Here is a 22,720-nt window from a genome sequence, read left to right on the forward strand (position 1 = left end):
ACCCCACCAGGTGAGGCCATGGCTAGCTATTGAAATAGAAAACCCCTCTAATGATTAAGGCATCTCTATCTAAAGATCAATTGCCCTAGCGACATGAGAACCCCTATTACAAAGTGCAAATATAAAGGCCAGAGACCTCTGCATTGCACTGCTGTAAAGTACTTGTGTCAGCCATTGTGGGAAATCTCCTACTAGCACCGAGTCATAGGCACCTGACCTTATTCTGAGCAAAGGAAGTGAATTTGCTGACTTAAATCTTTAAGAAGCAGCGGTTTAAGACGACTATAGGATTTCTTAGTGGAGAAGCCGCGGCTCATCCATATCACATGTAAGTGACTCACTTAAAAAAGAAAAAAAAATGCAAATTGTTATGCCAACAGCCTTAGCCTTTAAAAAAGAGCAAAATACCCACAGACAGGAAACCACTTAAGTACCCTTTTAGATTTTCCCATATGCAGTTATGTCTTTCAGTTCTGCTAAAAACAAAAAAAAAAAAAACAATTTTGGCAATGACATAAAAATGAAAATAGAAAAAAAATAAATAAATAAAACAATGGCAATGACTACCACTACCTTATGACAGACGAAAGGAACACTGAGTCAGTGAGTGAATCAGCAGCCGGGCACACAGATCGGAGTGCGGCCTGTCACTGTGCTAAACATAAAGAATGTGTCAACCCATAATAGCATCACAGGTAAAGAATAAAAGGTAAAGACATTTTGTTAAAAAATATATTTTGCTACATCTATTTTTAAAGCTTTTGTTTGTGCTGTCCCTGACTGTAGATAAAAGGTATTTTATATGAACTGCAGAGAGGAGCGTAGGAAATTGACAACTGTTGTGAGCACATTTCTGACACAAAATAGTTGTCACTTTACATACATAATCCTTACAACACACAGTCCTTAAAAGTGGTGAAGAATTCTAATACAGCTGCTATGTATAGAAATATAACTATTATAATACTGCCTCCTATGTACAAGAATATAACTATATATAATACTGCCTACTATGTACAAGAATATAACTACTAGAATACTGCCTACTATGTACAATATAACTACTAAAATACTGCTCCTACGTACAGAAATATAACTTTTAATGCTGCCCCGTATGTACAAGAATACGAATATTATATTACTGCCTCCTATGTACATATAACTACTATAATGCTGCCTCGTATGTACAGTAACATTACTACTATTATGCCTCCTAAGTACAAGAATATAACTACTATAATACTGCCCCCTATGTACAAGAATATAACTACTATAATACTGCCCCCTATGTACAGGAATATAACTACTATAATACTGCTCCTATGTACAAGTTTACGCAGCCGTGACGAAGTGCCGGATAGGCATGAAACAGCTGTTGCTGTGAGCTCTCTAGGCGTCCTCTCGTTTACCTGTTTTTTCACTTGTTTGTATATTCAATAAAGAAACAAGAAGACTTCGTAAGGGTGAGTGCCATATCTATACTTCTTCTATAAAATACTACTATAATACTGCCCCCTTTGTACAGGAATATAACTACTATAATACTGCTCCTATGTACAAGAATACAGCTACTATATTCTTGTACATTGGGTGCAGCATTATAGTAGCTGTTTTCTTGTACATAGGAGCAGTATTTTAGTTGTTATATTCATGTACATAGGGAGCAGTATTACATCGACTATAATACTGCTTCTATGTACAAGAATACAGCTACTATAATACTGCCCCCTATGTACATGTATACAACTACTATATTGACCCTATCTTCAAAAATAACTACAACAATACAGTCCCTATGTATAAATGAATAAAATGAATAATAATGCTTCCACAAAAAGGAAGAGAGATGTTATAATAGCCCTTAAAGGGTTTATTTGATAGGTCATGTTGGTAGCTCAGGCCTATAGGGCTCTCTGAACTGTGACCGGTTAAAGGAATAGGACCTGGAAGTTCCACATGTAAAATATGAAATGTTCTTTTTCAGTTTGTTATAAAATGACAAAAATATATTCAGCTTCACAAGAAATTCCTTCTATTCTAGTTTGGTAGAGAGGGCTTATGAATGGAAGGTATGTCTGGCCTCCTGCTGACTGCAGAACATTGCACCTAGCCCCCCTCCCCGGTGGGTACAATAGGAGATTCAGCCTATGGCAGGAACACATAGGTTAGAGGAGAGGGAGTTTAATGCACAGAGCAGCTTGAATTACTGCCAAATAATTTCATTGTAGAGTTCAGTGACATTATAAACGGCGAGAGACAAACTCAAGTGGATTCTGTGCTGTCGACAGGCCCTGAAATGGAATTAATTCTGTGACATCCACTTACAAAACATTTATCATTTCATATATTCAGTTATTTTCCCCGAGCCCTTCACTGCTGCACGGCAGTCAACAACGCGCCACGCACACAAGACAATGCCAGCCACCCCTCTCAACCTAGCCCTGTCCCTCTGTGACTATTATTAACCCTGTCACTGTAGGCCGGAATAGACTATAATAGTAGGCCGCTCTTAATCATATAGCTGATGTACAGTCTGCCGGCTATAGCGTGACACCACTCCACTTTGACCAATCAGGTATGTCTCTATTAGTCCTCGCTAATTAAACTGAAAATCTGATTGGTTACAGCACATTTGTTTTTAACCTAATGTTTTTACAATATGACCTGGTGCGGAAATTAAGTTTACGGCGCCAATGACCTTATTAACATATGAACCACTACATAAAGTATAGGAAAAATTGTTCTTTGATGTAATCTTAAAGGGATTGTCCACAATTTGAAACTGCACCATACTTGTGTGCAGGATTTGTGTGGTATTGCTGCTCAGACCAATCTGCTTTACTGGAGCTGCAATACCAGACTCGACCAATGGAAAGGAGGTGGCGCCCTTTTCTAGGAGAGCGCAGATCTGTTTGCTCTTTCAATTTTCTGCCCCATTTAAGTATCATGAATCTTTTTTGTTTCTCCTTGTTTTTGTAGTTTTTTCTAATAAATAGAAAAATATCTAGAGTATCATCATCATTACCTCTTGGTTGGGATAAAAAAATAAAAAAAGACTGCAAGTGTGACTTTGGTGTAAGAAATGTCAATAGTTAAAAAAAATAGAAAAATAAATAAAGCCTGAAGCAAATAAAACAAAAAATAAAAATTTGCCCGGGAGAGCGGTCGTGAAGTTTCACAGCCAAGTTTGATGCCTGTGATTTATTACAAGTTGTGCAATGTTGGTCACACTGAAATACCAGAGCCGGGATTACCCACAGTTTCAGAATGGCCTTGGTAGATAATAACCTTATTATAGTAATAGAGATTGTGCGGCGGCTCCGTCACGGGATTAGTCACAAGGACGGCTTTTTATTTTAGGGGAACGGATTGTGCACCCATTCACCATGCATGTTAGGGACACATACCTCATTTCTGTAGCCTTTCTGGCAAAGCATGGCTGCTTACCATTATAAAACATCAAAAAAGAAAAAAAAACTGGAAAATCACTGCCGGCTTGTTTTGTGTCCAGGTTTACCACAGACAGTATACATCTGGATTGTTGCTCAGGGATATTTACCATCACCCACAGTTACTATTACGCTTATGACTGTCAGTCTTTACTGCACTTCTGGAATTCTATTCATAAAGCAGAAGTTATACATGTCGGCCAGATAGTTAGTGCATGGGACTCTAGAAGGGAGACCCCACCGATTCCATGGTCCTGTGACTCCCGTGAAAACAATATTTATTAATAGTGTAATAGAAGTGCTTAACAGCAGGAAGTAATAACCTGCTCATTGGCCTCTTCCCAGCTGACAAGCAAGGTCACCTTTAATATACGGCAACAATGAATTATTGCCACTCTGCAGAGATTGCACAGCCAGGGAAATTGAAGAAGCCTCTGAAAACCTTAAGGATCCTGTCCCGGCTCGAGCTCCCAGACATAACTAGCCCTGCGAAACTGGATGCCCTCAAGGTAACCCCTCACCCTGGGGTCAGCTGGATAAATATGGCAAATGACATCAGGCTTTTGGCAAGACACACTGTAAGGTCTTCCATTAAGCGCTGGAGGTGGACACAGTGCGACTGTCCCTGCTCAGCAGCTGCGGGCTGGAATATCAATGCTGCTTTATGATTTTAATATAAATGCCATATAGGATAGGCAGGAAGTCAGTGACCTATACGGCATAATTCACATACAAGTTACTGGCAGGCGGAGACATAACAGACATAATAGTGGTGGTTGGGGATACAGACTACATGGATAAACTCCAGTAACTGAGGCCCATCGAATGTGGCTGCCATTACCATGTGATGGGAAATGAATAGAATAGGATATTTCTTCATAATATTCTCAGGGGTCATGTTCCCATTTACTGGGAACTGGGTAAGGAGCGGTCAGTTATTAATGGAGTTATCTGAAGATTAAAGGAGAACTTAAAGGGGAAGATAAAGTCTAATCTGCTGATATGTCCCTATTACACAGCAGACGCCAAGGAGGAAGATATGTCTCTTACCTTCCTCCTTGGCACCGTTCTGGTGCAGTCGTGTTTCCTACGGTGAGACAGTAAGGAGCACTACCTGCCCCCATAGTGCCGATCCACCCCAGCCAGCCAGCCCGCCCCTTTCTAATGATAGCGAATAAAGTGGGCCAGCCAGGAGTGGGTCGAATTAGCACTATGGGGATGGGCAGTGCTAACGGTCACACCAGACTGTGGGAAACACGACTAACTGCACCAAAACGACATCAAGGAAGAAGGCAAGAGGCATACCTTCCTCCTCGGCATCTTCTGTGCAATAGAGGGCTTTCAACAAATTAGATCTGTCTAACCTGCTAATAGTTCCCCTTTAAAAGTGGTCCACTATCCTAAAACCAAAAACAATGGTCAAACGTTCCCCGATTGGATGGAGCAGCAGCAGAAGGCACATTCGACCACCACTTTATTCACTCTCTATGGGATTTCTCAGACTTTGTAAAGAGGTGAACTCTCACCGCTTCGAGCCCCAGGGATCAGACAGTAGTTATTTGCTATCCAAAGTCTCCTCTGCCACATACTAGTATTGGAAATGCTGCATGGTAGGGCAGGACCCTAGTAAAGATTTTGCAGGGTAAAAAAAACAAGAAAGGGCAAGTGAGCAAGAGCAAGCTGTCCCCAGGGGTGGTAGTCTTTATGTGTGTGTGTGTGTGTGTGTATATTATTATATATATATATATTTATATAAAGCTGTTTTTTCTAATCCTGGATAACCCCTTTAGGTGACATCTCTGCAAGCAAGAAGGATCAAGTTAGCAAGAGAACACAGGAATGACCAAGCAAGCAAGGCAGAGCAGATGAGTGTACAGACATGCAAAAGAGCACAAGAGAAAGAACAGCATGCAAGCAGGGAAGAGCACAAGAGTGAAGGAGCAAAACGGAGCAAAAAAACCCCAAAAACATACATAAATGAAAACAAAGGAAAACAAAGAAGAACAGAGGAAAACGCACATCTTATTTCTATGCACAACCTTTTAAGATTTAGGATGATTTTACAAATTAAGGAGCCCCTTTAGATCCCGCTATGCATCTTTGTATCAGACTACAAACCATCTTCCTATAAAGCAACGACGGCATCTCTAGGATTACTGGCATTACTCATAAGATGGCTGCCGTCACCAACAGCAGATGACAGCTTACAATAAACGTTCCCGTGAAGAATACCCAAACCATTTATTTCACTCCACATTTACAGAGAATAATAAAATCTGTACATTGTCTGGTGTAAGTGAATTAAAATGACATTTGTAGGCTTGTTAAAAGCACGGCTTAATAAAAGATCTGATCGCCCAGATAGTAATTAAAATTTCAGGTAATATTCGGATGAAATCAAAATTGGACAGAAAATGAAGAAAAAAAATACATATAGAAAAAAAAATTTAAAATTAAAAACAACCACTCTGCATTCAGCTACAACAAAAGGACTATAAAAGCAATGTGATAAGCCATTAACGGCCTATAAGACCAGAACGCATTCCTCTGCAGATAAAAGGAATTCAATTAATTTGCGGGGCCTTTGAAATGCTGATATTTTATGGCACGAGAAAATAGAAACTGTTTAAAACACAAATTAAAAACAAATGTTCGCCCATTACACCTTTTTCCCCTCCATAAATGTGACTTCAAAAGATGGAAAATATCTCCAGAATCAACCTTCAACAATGGTTGGGAGAATTTAAAGGGGAAGTAATTAAAAGGTTCTGGTTTTCATGTTCTACATTATAAACTGTTATTACATCACCGTGAATTAAACATGGCGCATTATTAATCAGCGGCCCTGAGATCTATTCCTTTGCATGCAGTAAAATGGAGAAAACCAGACCATATTATTGTCGATTCTAAGGTATAACAACAGCATATTGCCACCTTGTGGTGAAACTGTTGAGAAAAAATAACTTTAATAAGAAAAAGGTGGTAACAATTATCCAGTTTGGTGTTGTTGTTTTTTTTTAATGACACTTATCTTTAAACCCCAATTCTGGATTCCAGCAAAGTAGTAGAAAATTACTAACAGTAGACACTTTTAGGGGGTGTCAAATTTTCACAAACCCTGAAAAAAACTATTGTTTTTTAGGCAGTATTAGGGCCCTATTCCACCGGACGATTATCGTTCAGATTATCATTAAATCGTTCGACTCTAAACAATAATCGATCGGTTGAAATGCAGTTAATGATTAACGACCGAACGAGAAATCGTTGATCTGGACCTATTTTTTTCGTTGCTCGTTCGCAAAACAGTCGCAAATCGTTCGCATTGAATAAGACGTCGTTCGCAATAGATACGAACGCAATAGCGAAGAAATAGTGAAGAAAAAACTATCGCAATTACGATCATAAGTAACGATTATCGTTCCATGGAAATGAGTGAACGTTTTCAGGTCTTTCACAATAGCGGTCGTTTGAGATTGTTAATCGTTAACGATTATGCAAACGATAATCGTCCGGTGGAATAGGGCCCTTACATCATTACATACCTCTGCGACTGTTTACTGTAGTTCTGTGCAAAGCAGCCAGAATGGGAATATCAGGCTCTACAGTACCACCTCTTAGAGGCAGATTCCCTGTAAACCAATGTTCTTCACTTTGAAAAGCCTTGAAACATTACTAGAGATTATTGGCCAAAGTAGAAACTCCTCCTGGAAGAGATTCTATGAGTATGACCAATAGGTGGCACTAGAGAGCTTGCTCCACTTCCTTCTGGGGGTGGAGTTTCTTTGCATATTATTCCTCAGGGAGTATTGCCTCACCTATGAGTCTCCCTACACCAACTGTGGCATATCACCCGCCCACTTACCTCTGATCCACACCAAAGACGAGAACCCCAAAACAGTGGTCTACATATAGGTAATCTAGGTGGCACCAGAGGGCAGGTATTTTCCTTCTGGAGGATAACTACTTGGCATATTTTTTTCAGGGAGCACTGCCTGGTCTATAAATCTTACTATACCAACTTGGAGATTTCTCCATAGAGACCCTTACACCCCCCCCCCCTCAGCCCCATATTAAAAAAAAAAAAAAACAAAGCCCCAAAACAGTCGTCTACACATGGACACTCTAGAGGGCCCTAGAGAACTAGCTTTTTTCCCCTCTGTGGTAGAGCTGCTCAACATATTTTTCTCCCAGTTAACACTGCCTGGCCTAAAAGACTCCCTAAAACAGCTTGGCAGATTTCTAATTGAGATACGCAACTTCTCCATCACCCTCCACATAGAAATCTAATCATGCACCAGGAGGAGCAGGATGAACAATGCCAAGGGTAATTTAGAGTTCATAATGAAGCGTAAAATGGTTTGGGGACAGGAATAAGTGAACAGGCAGCACTGAGACCAGGTATGTAACACAGCTGCAATCTATAGAACCACATGGAATAATTCTTTATTATAAAAGGTCCAATAATATGTTAGCATTACATAGTGAATATAGAATAAACTAAATTTTTTAACATAACCACCTTCCCCCAGGTCTTAAGATAGCCGCCAGGCTCCTAAACCTCACATAGTTTCACTCCCCTTGGCTCATTATAAAGCTAAATGGCAATTATCCTGCACACAACAAAAGCAACTGGGAACAATCCAGACAACGCAACTATTGTTACGCTGTCCAAAGATATAAATACACATACTGTACACACACATACATGTGCAGGGATTCACATCTGCTACATATTACACCAAAACATGAAAAGCAAACAGAGAGAGAATAGGGGGGGGCGGCTACGGGGGAAGAAAACAGAAAAACCACAGGAAGTATGGGAATGTGCAAAGAAAATCAGAATAAAAAGGAAAAAGAAACAGCTAAGAAAAGAAATTAGAATTGCCTGAACAAAAAAAAAAAAAAAAAAAAAACTGGCGCAAAGCATGCTGGGAAATCAAGTAAAGCACTAACACCACAAATACGACCTGTATATTGTATAAAGATCTAACAACATCAAATCAAACAGCTACAATAATGAGGCATGGGGCACAAGATGCCTCCAGTGAGCAAGGACTTGGGGGTTTTATCCACTCCTAGCGTAGGTCATAGCTGCTTCATAAATATTAGCTTGCCCTTCAAAATGGCTTCTTCCACCATCAGTAACTATTTTAAGCACGTGGATCTGAGGAGGGAAAAAAAAATAAAAAAAAACTGACAATACACTGGTCCCAATTTTACAAGGACACAAAGTGAGATGAAATAGGGTAATAAAAATTCATGACATTTACGGTGAGGTTGTAGAAGCTGTGGTAACCATCTTGGAGAGGAGGAAAAAAAATGGTTTTCAGGGGAGGGGAGGAGAATCCGACGGCCGTATTCTGCCGAAGCCATTTAATGGAGCCACACGGCAATAAAACTCTTTCCCTTTTCTCCTTTCCTCATAATCAATTACACTGCGATAAAATCTAGAGGTCCTAACAGCACGCCATAATGGCCCAGCAGTCTCCACACAGGAAGAGTTTGGGTTACTCAGGTAGACACAGCCCACAGTCATTTCCTCAGGGCTGTGGTTTGCGGTAGCAGAGTTACACAATGACGCTCCCTGAGAAGCGGACTCAACGATTGGGTGAGGGGAAGACTTTATCTCCAACCATATCAGTGATTTATATTCTACCCTTGCCTAATCATGGAGCCGTGTCAGAATGATCAACCAAGAGCACTTTTACCAGCGAGAGAAAGGCAAGACCATTGTGTGAACTACTGGCAAAAAGCCCAGCTTTGGTACTGCACTGAGAGAATAATAGCTGTGCACCATGGAGCGGACTCTCATGGGCTCAAAGGCAGCAGTGGGAGCAATAAAGTCATGTCACCACTCTGCACGGTCAATGTAACCAAATCATGAAGGTTTTTTAAAACTTTTGAAATGAGAGATACACTTCGATACCAAGAGTAAGAGTCCTGAGCATATTAAGATAAATTTATATTGCCTCACAAATCCACACTATGGAGAGCCACCGAAGTTGTTTTGCATATATAAAAAACTGTAGAATCAGAATATAAGCGGACGATGGCGACTGAAAATGGCTTCCTGCATGTATCCGGAGCATTCTCTCCCACCCATGTCCCGGAAATGACTCTGAATGACTAAATTCCTGTTCCCAAATACCCAAAACCTCCCAAAACTGTGAATCACTTCCATCTTCTCTGTGTGACGTCGCCTGGAAAACTTTATCTATAGGAACAAGATGCTTTCAGGAAGTCGGTCATCTTCCACTGGGCAAAATACAAAACTAAAATAGCTCAGACTGAACCAAAGCCGACTCCCATAATGTTACTATCACACGTGACCTGGCATTAAGTGAGACAGCATTAGATAGCAGTAAAGAACAAGAAAATAATGCTTCTGGTATGGGGTTCTACGGTATTTTTGGAATCTTAGCCATATAGAAACATGTCTTTGTGACTCCTAGAATATCCCTAAGCTTCTACAGTGAAAAAGAATGTCTGCTCATTTTCTCCACTCAATAATACAGTCACTTTAGAACAACTGTCCATCGTAACATGTGATAATGATCAGGCAAACATTCTTCCCCCCCCCTTTTTACCTCATTTTAGTCAGGTAGAGCAATTGTATCCTTAATTTAAGTAACCCCTTTGGTAGGCACCATCTTTGGGCCCACAGGAGTTGATATTTGCTGCTCTAACCTCACTGGCGAAAATACAGAAGCATCGGAGGGTGTTTCAATTTGGCACAAACTTTAAGGCCCTCAAGTGAATTATGATGATACACTAGCAGGGGAACATTCCCTATTACTGACCACTGACCACATCAGAAGTTACGCGAGTAAGCCAGAACACCATTAGTATTCTTGAAAACACACATCCCACTTACAACTGCAGAAGACTGTCAAGTTCTCGGAAAGGACTGCTGAGGGTTTAGGAAAATCAATAGTACAAGATTTGCAGGGGCGTAGGGCGAGAAGGGTCTGCGTGCCAAAGTCAGAAGGGCAGAGTGCCCACTCAGGCCTCGTTTGACCACACATAATCTGCAGTATCATCATGTATACCATGTCGTAAAGAAAAAAAAAAGTTTACAACACTTAACTATTACAGTGTGCGAGTCTATATATGTAGTACACCACTATCAGAGCAGACACACAAACCTATGGCTGTGATTTCATCCTGGAATGCAGTAAAGCAAGACCTGAATATGCAGTAGGGAGCTGTCAATCATACCAGTACTACCCATATTAATCTTCTCATTGATGTAAACACTAGGGGCAAAGCTGAAATATTCACATTGTTGTGATTAGTGTATGCCATTATACATGTCACACATGTTATTGTATGTTGCTATATTTTTTGAGGGGTGGGTGTCTGGTGGGAAATATAATATAAAAAAAAGTGATCAAAAAACCTGCAACCTTCTCTGCTGCAATAAATTCCAAGTGTAAAAGAAAAAAAAAAACACAAAAAAAAAAAACAAAATGTAATGCGTATTTAGTCTGGGAAAAACGTCCCTGGAGAGATCTTTATAGTCTCAATGTACAACAACTTTCACGCTTTGAATTTCAGTACAGAATTATAGCTCACATTTTTATCCACACAGAACCAAGTGACACAATCATTTACGTGCCAGTTTATCAGTTTATTTCTGGATTATCAGATGCCATAGTCAATAAATGACTCAATACAGGCACAGGCACTTTAGTTTGATGATATACCTGACTTGAGCCAAGGAAAGGTGTGGAGCTGCCATACTTTTTAATCCTATATAATCTTTTTAAACAATAGTCATATTATCAAAATCACTCCAAAATGAATGTCTGCTACAAGGACAGGCTGGTTGATAAAAGTGAGTAAAATACCTTTCTGTGCAAAGGGGTTGTGCCACAAATCAAAGTTGGCGCCTCAGATGTGTAGCACATTTATAGGTAAATGAGTACAGATATGCTGTTGTTTTTACCATTACTTTACATTACTGTACTGTTTTTGAACCCTCTGATGACTTCCTGGTTTCCTCTCTGAACTGTGACCCTGTTGTTGCCATGCAACAGTGCAGACATTTTTCGACAATGTAAAAAGAAATGAAGAGGGCACTCACCGTGTATATACTCACCGTAAATACACGGTGAGTGCCCTCTTCATTTCTTTTTCTTCAGATTGTCACAATGACTTTATTTATCGAGAGTGAGCACCCCGTTGTCTTCTGACAAAATACCCCCTATACACCATGGCTAGAGAGCAGTGCCGATCGCTATATCTAAACTGCATATGATTTTCAATGTCCCTTACTTGAAGGCTCAGTTGATACAATCTGCCAGTACTTCCTGTATATTGCAGGTGAATTGAGCATGTCGTGCCCACATTTGGGACGTATTACATGGCCCAATCACTTTAGTAAATAAGTGCTGATCTCCCAGATTGGCGCTCGTATACTGAGCCTATTACACAACACGACTATCGTGCAGCAAGGGCTGTATATATATCATTAGTGATATCCGTGCAGCCCTTGCTGTACATAAATAATAAACTATATAAATTAGCTCTCCATGCTCCCTGGCTTCTCCATCCTCCCCGCAGCCGCTGACACGACTACAGAGCCAGTCTCTGAAGTGACTGACTGCTCAGCCAATCACTGGCCACGGCGTTCCCGTCCCAGCTGATTTGTCAGATTATTGCTCCGTGCAATAGGGCCATTAGTGTGTAGCAACCAAGGGCAGCAAGATATCAAAACAAATGCAGATACATGGGGGATTAGAAAGCCTACATTTCTTAAACAGGACATCATCAGAAATGCATGTACTCTTCTATCAATCTTGAGACACTGGAAAAACAATTAGTTTTTGCTCCTTAGACATTAAAGCTTCTTCTCTATGCATTTAGCTCAAGAATTACAAACAAACAAGGCCATTTATATGCTAGATTATAGTTCAAAAAGTAAAAAAAAAAAGTTAAAAAAATTCTTAAAGTTTACCCCATCATGTGTTTACTCAGGAAATGATGTAACCTCCAGCCTGCAGCATACCAAAGAAGTCCAGAGACCACCAGGGAGAGGAAATACATACAGTATAGAGTTTTATTTGGAAATAAACAGAAATATTAACTGCACCAAATCCAACTTTAAAAAAAAGGGGGAAGCTCATGGGAGATTCAAATACTCAACATTCACATAAACAAACTACAGCTGTGATAGAAGGTTCCCGATCCAAGTTTAAAGTTCATAGAAAATCTGATTAATAATGCAGGAAGGCAGAGAGTGTGGTGATGCCAAGCAAACAGTCAATCCAAGCATCCTGCCCCTAGCACCCAGACTGGGAATGCTCAAGTCTTTATTTCAAGGCTAAGGGCCAGTTAACATGGAGTAAAACTGGTGGAATGCCGCCAGCCTCCGTGTCATACTGGCAGTCTATGGGAGGCTTGCGCGCCTCCTCTCTCTCTCTCCACGCCTCTCCGCTTGGAAGAATTGACATGTCAATTCTTCACCGCGGAGAGAGACGGTGCGCGAGCCTCCCATGGACTGCTAGGATAACACGGAGGCTGGCGGCAGAGAACAGGCGGCTTGGTGGTACTTACTAAGGTTTTTGCCCATCGCCTGCCATTATTAATCAGATTTTTAACAAATAGAAATATGTTCTTTTACTCACATTATTTTAAAGTAAGCTTTATTTGTTAATTAGGCTGGGTTCACACTGCATTTTTCCTATCCATTCAACGTATACGTTTTTAATTGGTTACTTTTAATGGACAGAAAAACCATAGTCAACACTATTTTTGTGTATGTTAAAAAAAAAATGCATCCATTTTGATCCTTTTTTTTTTTTTTTTTTTATAATGAAAGTCAATGGAAAAAAAGGATCCAAACAGATGGCACACAATTGAATCTGTTTTTTGCATCCATTTTTTCCATAAAATGTATACGTTAAACTGATAGGAAAGACGCAGTGTGAACCTAGCCCTACTAGATCAAAGTCACTAGTTTTAAAAGAACCCAAATAAATCATTAAGAAATAAGGCTTGATACCCTGTGACTCGGCAATGCTACTAATAAACATAAGAAAACGTAATATGGCTGCCTGCACGGTGTATAGTTAATAGTACACATTTTAATAACAAGCCCCTGTGGGCTCATCTACAAAACAGACATTTAAAGGGAGCGAGAACAGTGACTAGAGATCAGCTGCTCGTCTCCATAGACGATTCACACTGGCCCCTCTCCAGTTGTTTCTCCGAGCCCTAAGTAAGAAACATGACAGGTCCTGGTGATTGATTAATGTCCCAAGTAGCTAAAATGTGTGAACAGACATTTGTTTGCCGCATAATGTGAGCATTATACCAACCGCGGCTCTTAAGAGCCCTTCCTTGGTATTCTGCAAGTCATACCAGAGGTGGACACTGCATACAGAGGTATATCTGTCTATAGTCCAATTCTCAAATCAGAGAAGACCATCTGTAACCAGAGGAGCTAGCAATGATTGAGATTAGCCAATGCCACAAAGAAGCCTATAAAGACACACAGAGTACCTAGATCAGGACACAATAAATATAGAGCTCACAGTACTCTATGGGCATTTCTGACCCTGGAAATTTGATTGAAGCACAGAACATTATACACTCATCTCAGCTACAACCCTGGAGAATCCCTTTAATTTAAGAACAGTAAATAGCACTTCTTTTTCACCGCTTCCGGTGTGACATATCTAAAAGCTCATCGCTGCTGGCATGGCTGCCTGTGCAGGTTCTCATCTTTCGGCAAACACCTGGGTTGTCCTCAAGGGAGGTCAGTGATCGGAGGGGGATTACACCAACTGCCTCATTGCTATCACATAACTGATGATGCAGCATTAAGTATCTCCTTCCACTAAAGCTATGGTAGATGCTGGCTGTCATCCAAGACGGCACAACACAAGCCTCTGCATCATCACACAGATAGGATGTGGAGTGGGGCAGAGGTTAGGGCCTTGGTATTCTACATGTCAGGGATGAGTGTGCAAAGGTGACACACAGGAGCTCGCAGGAGGCTGAAACACCGCTCAATTATCAGATCAGACGCCCTTTTTGCTATGCATAGATCCATGGTTTTGAAAGAAAAAATGTACAATAATTTAGCTACTAAAACACTGCCCCCTATGTACAAAAATATACCTACTATAATACTGTCCCCTATGTACAAGAATATTTCTATTGTGAGAGAATATAAATGCTATAATATTGCCCTCTACGTGCAAGAATATACCTACTATAATACTGCTCCTATGTACAATATAACTACTTTATTACTGCCTCCTATATACAAGAATATAACTACTATAATACTGCCCCAATGTATAAGAATATAACTACTATAATACTGCTCCTATGTACAAGAATATAACTACTATAATACTGCCCCAATGTATAAGAATATAACTACTATAATACTGTCCCTATATACAAGAATATAACCACTATAATACTGCTCCTATGTACAAGAATATAACTACTATAATACTGCCCCAATGTATAAGAATATAACTACTATAATACTGCCCCCTATATACAAGAATATAACCACTATAATACTGCTATGTACAGGAATATAACTACTATTATACTGTCCCTATGTACAAGAATATAACTACTATAATACTGCCCCAATGTATAAGAATATAACTACTATAATACTGTCCCTATATACAAGAATATAACCACTATAATACTGCTCCTATGTACAATATAACTACTTTATTACTGCCTCCTATATACAAGAATATAACTACTATAATACTGCCCCAATGTATAAGAATATAACTACTATAATACTGCTCCTATGTACAAGAATATAACTACTATAATACGTATGGTGAGAGTTCCGGCCGGCACTAACTACAAGGTACACCCAATGTGGGAAACCCGGGACTGGAGTATATAGCACACAAACTGTATCCAAACCGTGGATCGGCGGTGCAGAGACAAAAAAGGCAGGATAAATGAACAAGGATCAAGAAACAGAGTCTCGCACTCACCGGACTGAAGATGCAAGTGGTTTATTTCCGATACATCAGAATGGGCTAGGCGGGGAGAGGGGAGATGGTGAAGCAGGAGCTGAACACACCTGCTTCACCATCTCCCCTCTCCCCGCCTAGCCCATTCTGATGTATCGGAAATAAACCACTTGCATCTTCAGTCCGGTGAGTGCGAGACTCTGTTTCTTGATCCTTGTTCATAACTGCTATAATACTGCCCCAATGTATAAGAATATAACTACTATAATACTGTCCCTATATACAAGAATATAACCACTATAATACTGCTCCTATGTACAAGAATATAACTACTATAATACTGCCCCAATGTATAAGAATATAACTACTATAATACTGCCCCCTATATACAAGAATATAACCACTATAATACTGCTCCTATGTACAAGAATATAACTACTATTATACTGTCCCTATGTACAAGAATATAACTACTATAATGCTGCTTCCTATGTGCAAGACTATAACTACTATAATACTGCCCCCCTATGTACAAGAATATAACTACTATAATACTGTCCCCTATGTACAAGACTATAACTACTATAATTCTGCCTCCTATGTATAAGAATATACCTACTATAATACTGCTCCCTATATACAAGAATATAACTACTATAGTACTTCTCCCTACGTACAAGAACATAAGTACTATAATCCTGCTCCTTTGTATAAGAATATAACTACTATAAATGTAAATATGATAAAGACCGCCTCTACTTCCCGCCAAGGTGATATTCTTGACAGAAAGCTTATCCCCAACAGTCTTGACATTAAATAAAAAAACTGAAAACTATTCACCTGTAATTATGGGCTATAAGTCAATGTCTACATATGCCATACATAAAAGGCTTAGTAACTGGAGGCCTCTCATGAAATCCTCTGCAGCCTTGTGAAAAATAATATAGTAGTAGAGCCATGAAAGACAATACCAAAACAATCATCAAATTTCTCGGATTCATAATTGAACGTATCAGTCTCTGCTTCACTTTCTGCATTGATCTCCAGTCATCCCCTCCTCCCCTCATCATTCCCCACAGCTCGGATACACTAAAGACCTATTACAAACCTGCTATTTAGAGCTCAATAGCTGAAATTCGAGAGCCGTCACTGTTTGTCACTTTAGATCAGGTATCGATCCTACCCAATGCCCCCCCACCACCATGAACCAGTCAGATACATAAGCACCTACTTCATAGCATCTCCTATGATACACATAAATTATACACACATATAATTTATACCCCGTCGATCAGAAACAAACGCCTACACGCTGAATATAAATGCCTGCAGAAACCATGCCATCTCTACTTTTATAATCAGCCATATAATTAAAATGCCCAAGTATGCAAAAAAAAAAAAAAAAAAAAAAAGGGGGGGGGGGGGGTAAGAGAGAAAAATAAAAAAAATTCATCCTCTATGCTTTCAGTGATCTGGCAGGATTAAAATTGATACTTTCACATCAAATTACTTTTAAAAATGAACCAGCTGCTTGTAAAAAATTCACCCATTAAAAAATAAATAAAAAAATACAGAAATGGAAATCATCACCAGCAAAGTGCAGGCGAAGAGAGGACAATAATTTCCATCTGCAGCCGCACGTTCCTAGTGCTTCTCTCAGCTGGGTTAAATGCCAGATCTATATTGAGATTTTGCTTTCCTGCTATGCAGAGGCTTCCTGGCGACAACATGTGCCGAGCACGCCGCGATCCCACTCGTGGCCCACTGCAAGACGCCTTAACACGTTCCATGCAGATACAGAGTGAAAGACGCCAGCCTGCTGCAGACAATATGGCCTGGTTAGAATTCTAATCACAAAACCTTAGATATACAGAAGAGACCTAGATCCAGACCAGAATGATGGAACAATTATTCAGGATCCCTAAAGAAGTAGTATCACATGTATTAAAATACCAACAGTGGATACCAAAAAAATTTCATAAAAAGAAAAGAAGACTCCTTAAATTTTAGAAGGTTCAAGCTAAAAACAATGCTACACCTTTTTGGCAATACACAACAAGAACACTAGGGGCACTGTTTAACAGAACTCTATACTAGCTTAGCAAAATGTTGTTTTTTTTATATAGGGGAAATAGAGCCATAGCACTAAATAAAATCTTATAACAATGGTCTGCTGATGTGCACCCATCTACGTATGTGAATTGTTTATTAGTATAGTGATCATGGGGAAAGGCAAATTTGTGGATTGTGTGTGAGATCTTCCAGTCTAGGCGGTCTCGCCTGTCCAAGATGGCTGATAACTAGGAATAATAGATTATATTTATCAACAAAGAGAACAAAAGAAAAAAAAAAGTACAAAGGAAATCTGTGCCCCTTTAACCGTCGTCTCTCCATACCCATGCACATCTGAATTGCTGCTCCCGATGCAGTGAGATAACAAAGAATTCCTATAGACTTAAAGGACCATCTATATTTTGAGCAAAACTGAAAGAAGTTTATTTTGTAGATTTTCATATTATCGGTATAAAACCAATCATGCAAATGCAAATCCAGGATCTGTGCACAAAACACGCCACCAGCAGCGACACAATTAAAGCAGAGACGTGACAGAATATTTGGGCGAGGAGAACAAAAGAAGGGGAAAAAAAGTCAGAATTTTACTATTCTCCCCCCCCCCCACTTATCAGTCAGCCTGATAAATGTATTGTTCTCGTGAGCCCACACCTGTCACACAAAGAATGAGATGTGACAGCCGCTCCAGCTCACCAGCACATCCCAGATCTGATTAGAGGAGACGCACGGTGCCACTCACCTCAAAAAGCAACAGTTTTGTTCCCTTTAAAAAAAAAAAATAGGAATACTAAAAAGCCAATTTTATACGATTTATCGAAAGGTGACTGTTAGCAGTTACTGTCAGCAGCAACATTAAATCCTATAAAAAAAAAAAAGGGTGGAACAGGGAAGAATGCCATGCAGATCTAACGTTTCATTCTATTGTTCTTAGTTATCAGCCATATTAGAGGGACGGGTGTTTGTCAAGGACATAAGTGCAGTAATAACTAAACCCATGATCACTACTTTGTCACAAATCTCAACTGCTAAGAAGGTCCAGAATCGTATCCACCCATATGTGATACTGACTTTACTCTAAAAGACTGCTGTGACACTATAAACAGCGGACTGTAGGGATTATGGGAACGCTAAATTCCATTTCCTCATGCCTTAAAGGGGTTGTCCAACGCTAAAAAATTATTCACAGAATAACACACATTACAAAGTTATACAACTTTGTAATGTGTGTTATTCTGTGAATAATTTTTTAGCGCCGGACAACCCCTTTAATGATATCATTAACTAACTATCCACAAACAGCTCTACAATGCCTATACATGCAAACTCCAGGCAAATGGGATACTGTAGAGACCTCAAATGGCCTCAAACACAACACAGGTCAATCATTTTGCATACTGCGGAATGGTTACAATAATGCAAATCTGCGTTCTCTAGCGAATGATCGGGGGATTCAAAGCAGCTGTTAAAACGCAACCCCTTAAAACAAGGCACTGTATAGAATGTATGAGGGGAGACTTACCTTCTTCATCCGTCCACTGCGAGTACCGGCAAAAACCACTGTGTGCCCTCGATAGTCGTAAGCCGCCACTGACGTCATACCATCCTCCTTATCGACAAAAAGTGGTGTCCCTTCAATGGTGACTGTTCCTCCAAGAGGCTGATTAAAATCCTGGCCGCAGAAATTGTCGTCTATCTGCAGGGGCTGAAAGAAGAGAAAATACATTACGATAAAAAAATGGAATTTGAAGACATAGATTGCAAGCCCTTGTGGCCAGGGTCCTACCTACCAGTATTGCATTCATTGAGTTCATGTGTGTTATTAGACTTGTGGTGTGTGTTTGTGTGTGTGTGTGTGTGTGTGTACACACGCATGGCTTTGCAGGGATGTGGTCTATACAAAAATATGACACACTGCCCAGAAAGAAAACAAATCCCTTACAGGGAGATGACAATTCATAACCCATAAAGACTGATGGATGCAGCAGAGCCGCATTTGTCATTGGGCACGACCCCTTTAAGTGGACTTGTAGTCTAAACTTGGAATAACCCGTGCAGCAATCCAGAAAAGGTGTTCGGAAAATGTAGCTGATGATGTAAAATTTCCAGCAGAATTAACCCCGCTAGTGATCTGTCTGTAAACTAATAATTATATCAGCCATTTTAGTAGCACAATGGCTCCCCGCAGAGAACTGAAATTGGCTTACAGATAGGAAACCCAGGGTACATCATAAAATAGTCATTTCCCTCTAAATATGCATTTGCCCAATTCTCCATGGCAGAAGGACATAATGAGGCAAAAAGTGAATAGGAACGAGAGCGGCTCAATTAATGGATTCCTAAGTGACCTCTAATTTACAACCTAACTTTGTTGTGTCATGAGCAATGATGGCGGGAACACAGTGAAGGGCATTTTCTCTTTTTTTTTTAACAAACATAGAGGGAGGCCTTTTTGCCCTTGGCAACCAATCGATGCAAAGCTTAAACAGTGAAAGCCGAGCACTGACTGAAAACTTAGAGCAACACCACACCCCATCCCACATATGCAATTGCGTATTCGTCATAAACCACTGCCCCACTTTTTCACCAATGGCCGTTCAATGTTGCCGATAACTCTGCTAACATTACGTGGCTATTGGTGAAGAGATGGGGATGTTATTTCAGCATATTCTGATCACAGATTTGGGAACGAGGCCTCAAGAAAAAGCAGAAGAGGCGCCACTAAGCAACCAATCAGAACGCAGCTCTCAGAGAGGTCTTTTAAAGTGTAACAACTAGACAGGCTGTTACAGCAACATGGCTGCTGTTCTGCCCAGAACAATAGAAGTGGTGCAACAGGTTCCCACATTAACATGTGAGACACAGATCCCCATACTGCTCTACAGCCAATGCAGAAGTATATATTTAATCATTCCCAACACATGGGAGTAGTTGGGGAACCCTGCTGTATGAGTGATCTAATCATGGGATCTCTGCTGGAGACACACAATACATGGAATATAATAGTTGGCGTAAGCACTTAAGGGACAATTCCCTAAGCAAATTGTGACAGAATTCTGGTAAAAATTGCCCCACAGAAATGAAGAACATGACCTACTCTATAATAAAGTGTGACAGCTTTGAGGGTAGAGTTAAGGGCCTTTTCCAAAAGGTGATTATGGGCAAGCAGCATTGTGAAAATCATTCGCTCGATAATCGTCCCGTGTAAGAGCAACAGCGATCAGCCGAGGAACGGGAAAATGCCTGATCCTCATCTGATCGCTTTTTTTGGGCAGTGCTAAAATATAACACTATCGGCCGCACATCTCCCTTTGTAAAAAGGGGATATGTGGTTGATAGCAATATAAATAAATGACCATAGGAGACAGACTGATGGGTCATTAGTGCAGCCTCACATCTCAGTTGTTTGTGTCTTCTGAAGGCACTGCAAACAAGCACCACACGTCAGCGTCCTTGCAAGGCTCCATATTCTGTAGAGGTATGGCTAAGTGGTGGCATAAAATGTGCCAGATTCAATAAAGGGGTTATCCAGGAATGCATGGGTGTCCCTTATATACAGCATAAGTAGCTGATGCCAACGATCACCACCAATCCCGGAAAAAGAGGACAATTGTCAATCGAACAAATGGAGCGACATTTGTTACCAGAGAGATAAGTTTGGCGCAGTTTCAGCCTTTCTGATCTATTTTTAACTTGGCTCACTTTAGGAAGGAATGGATAAATATGCCCCTGTATATACTACCAAAGTAAAAAAAAGAATTAAGAAAAAAAAAAATCTCAAGGGTTTACCTCAAGGGTTAATTTACCTCAAGGGTTAATATTGGCAACTATGGCCAAATTAACACCTGCTTCAAAGTTCAAAGTATTGCTCCCTCAATACGAAAAGAAATTAGGGCCGAACAAAGAGTGAACAATATATTCCTGTGATAAAGGGAAGCAGTGAGGCGTTCCAGGCGCTGGGAGTGTCAGTGGGGAAAGGGCAGATGGCAGGTGTCAAGGTTGGAACTGAAAAAGCATCAAATCTCAATATGAAAACCGAACACAGTGCAAGTGATGCATGGAAATTACAGGTCCCACACTACTTGTCACCCAGCTGCCCCAGAGCTCTGAAAGGCAAAGCATCATCACAGCCAAGGATTCTCAACCTTTTTAAGCCCCCAAGTTCCCCCTGTTGACATTATATTCCAACCTGAACACCCATTTCAACTAAGGATTTTTACAGGTCTAGGGTCTTTGTTAATAGTATTAAAGAGGTTGTCCAGCAAAAATCTTTTCTTTCAAATCAACTAGTTTCAGAAAGTTAATAAAAGTTTTGTAATTTACTTCTATTAAAAAAATCGCAAGTCTTCCCATACTTATTAGCTGCTTTATGTCATGCAGGAAATGTTGTTTTATTTTCAGTATGACACACTGCTCTCTGCTGACATCTCTGGCCGAGACAGGAACTCTGTCTCGGTTTTGTATGAATCACCATAGAAAACCTCTCCTGCTCTGGACATCTAAGCACCGCCCCCACACCTTCTGATCTCTCAACTGCCACACAAGGAATTCCTCTATCAGGCAGTGAACAGCAGCTTTTAGAGAAGTGGGACACCTAGTGACGAAGACTTTAGGGCTGTTTTTCTGGGGTAAGGAGTCATTTGTCAGTCAACACTTAAGATCCACCTCTGATTCACAGAGAGGTCAGGGTTGTCGGGGTATTTTTCTGTATATAGTAACCCGCTATGCAGATACACTTTCTATAGTTGGGAACAGAGGAACAAATTCAGAAAGGGTTAAACCACTCTGGCTCCACTGCCCATTTCTTTCACTGGATTAGCCAGTCCGACTCTGCCCAGCTGCTCTGCTTGCCATCTTGGCTAATATCTATCATGGCTGCAGCAGCAGAGTGCCAGGTTGCACCGGCCTACTTGTTCCCAGACTATTTTTGCTTGATACAAAGGGCTATGTGGCAGGTGCAACCAGGAAGGGGGCACAAAGAGGAAACTTTTCTTTATCCAAAGGGACAGCAATTAGGCAGCTTGTAAAAGAGCAGATATATAATATTTAGCAGTGCAATACTCTGCTCTCAGAAGCGAGGGTATAACAGGAATCTGCAGATCAGAGCTATTACGCACACAGTAAAAGTGCTGATAATGAAGCATTTTGGCCAGAGGGAGAAATGTCAACGCTGCCTGCCAATAGGGATGGCACCGTCCCTTGTAATGCCATTTACTCAGCTTTTAGATCAATGCA

The 22,720-nt window shown here is 40.3% G+C and overlaps 1 protein-coding gene across 4 annotated transcripts in view; it reads right to left on the bottom strand.

Moving 5' to 3' along the window:
* PLXNA1 (plexin A1) overlaps window positions 1–22,720 on the bottom strand; it is a 246,264-nt gene that overhangs the window by 179,694 nt on the left and 43,850 nt on the right. For all 4 annotated transcript variants that reach the window (XM_069966727.1, XM_069966730.1, XM_069966728.1 and 1 more), the window contains exon 3: window positions 19,008–19,190. In XM_069966727.1, coding sequence (XP_069822828.1) covers window positions 19,008–19,190 — 183 coding nt within the window. The remainder of the gene's footprint in view (window positions 1–19,007; window positions 19,191–22,720) is intronic.

The sequence above is a fragment of the Dendropsophus ebraccatus genome, chromosome 4 (assembly GCF_027789765.1).
Source record: "Dendropsophus ebraccatus isolate aDenEbr1 chromosome 4, aDenEbr1.pat, whole genome shotgun sequence".
Taxonomy (NCBI): domain Eukaryota; kingdom Metazoa; phylum Chordata; class Amphibia; order Anura; family Hylidae; genus Dendropsophus; species Dendropsophus ebraccatus.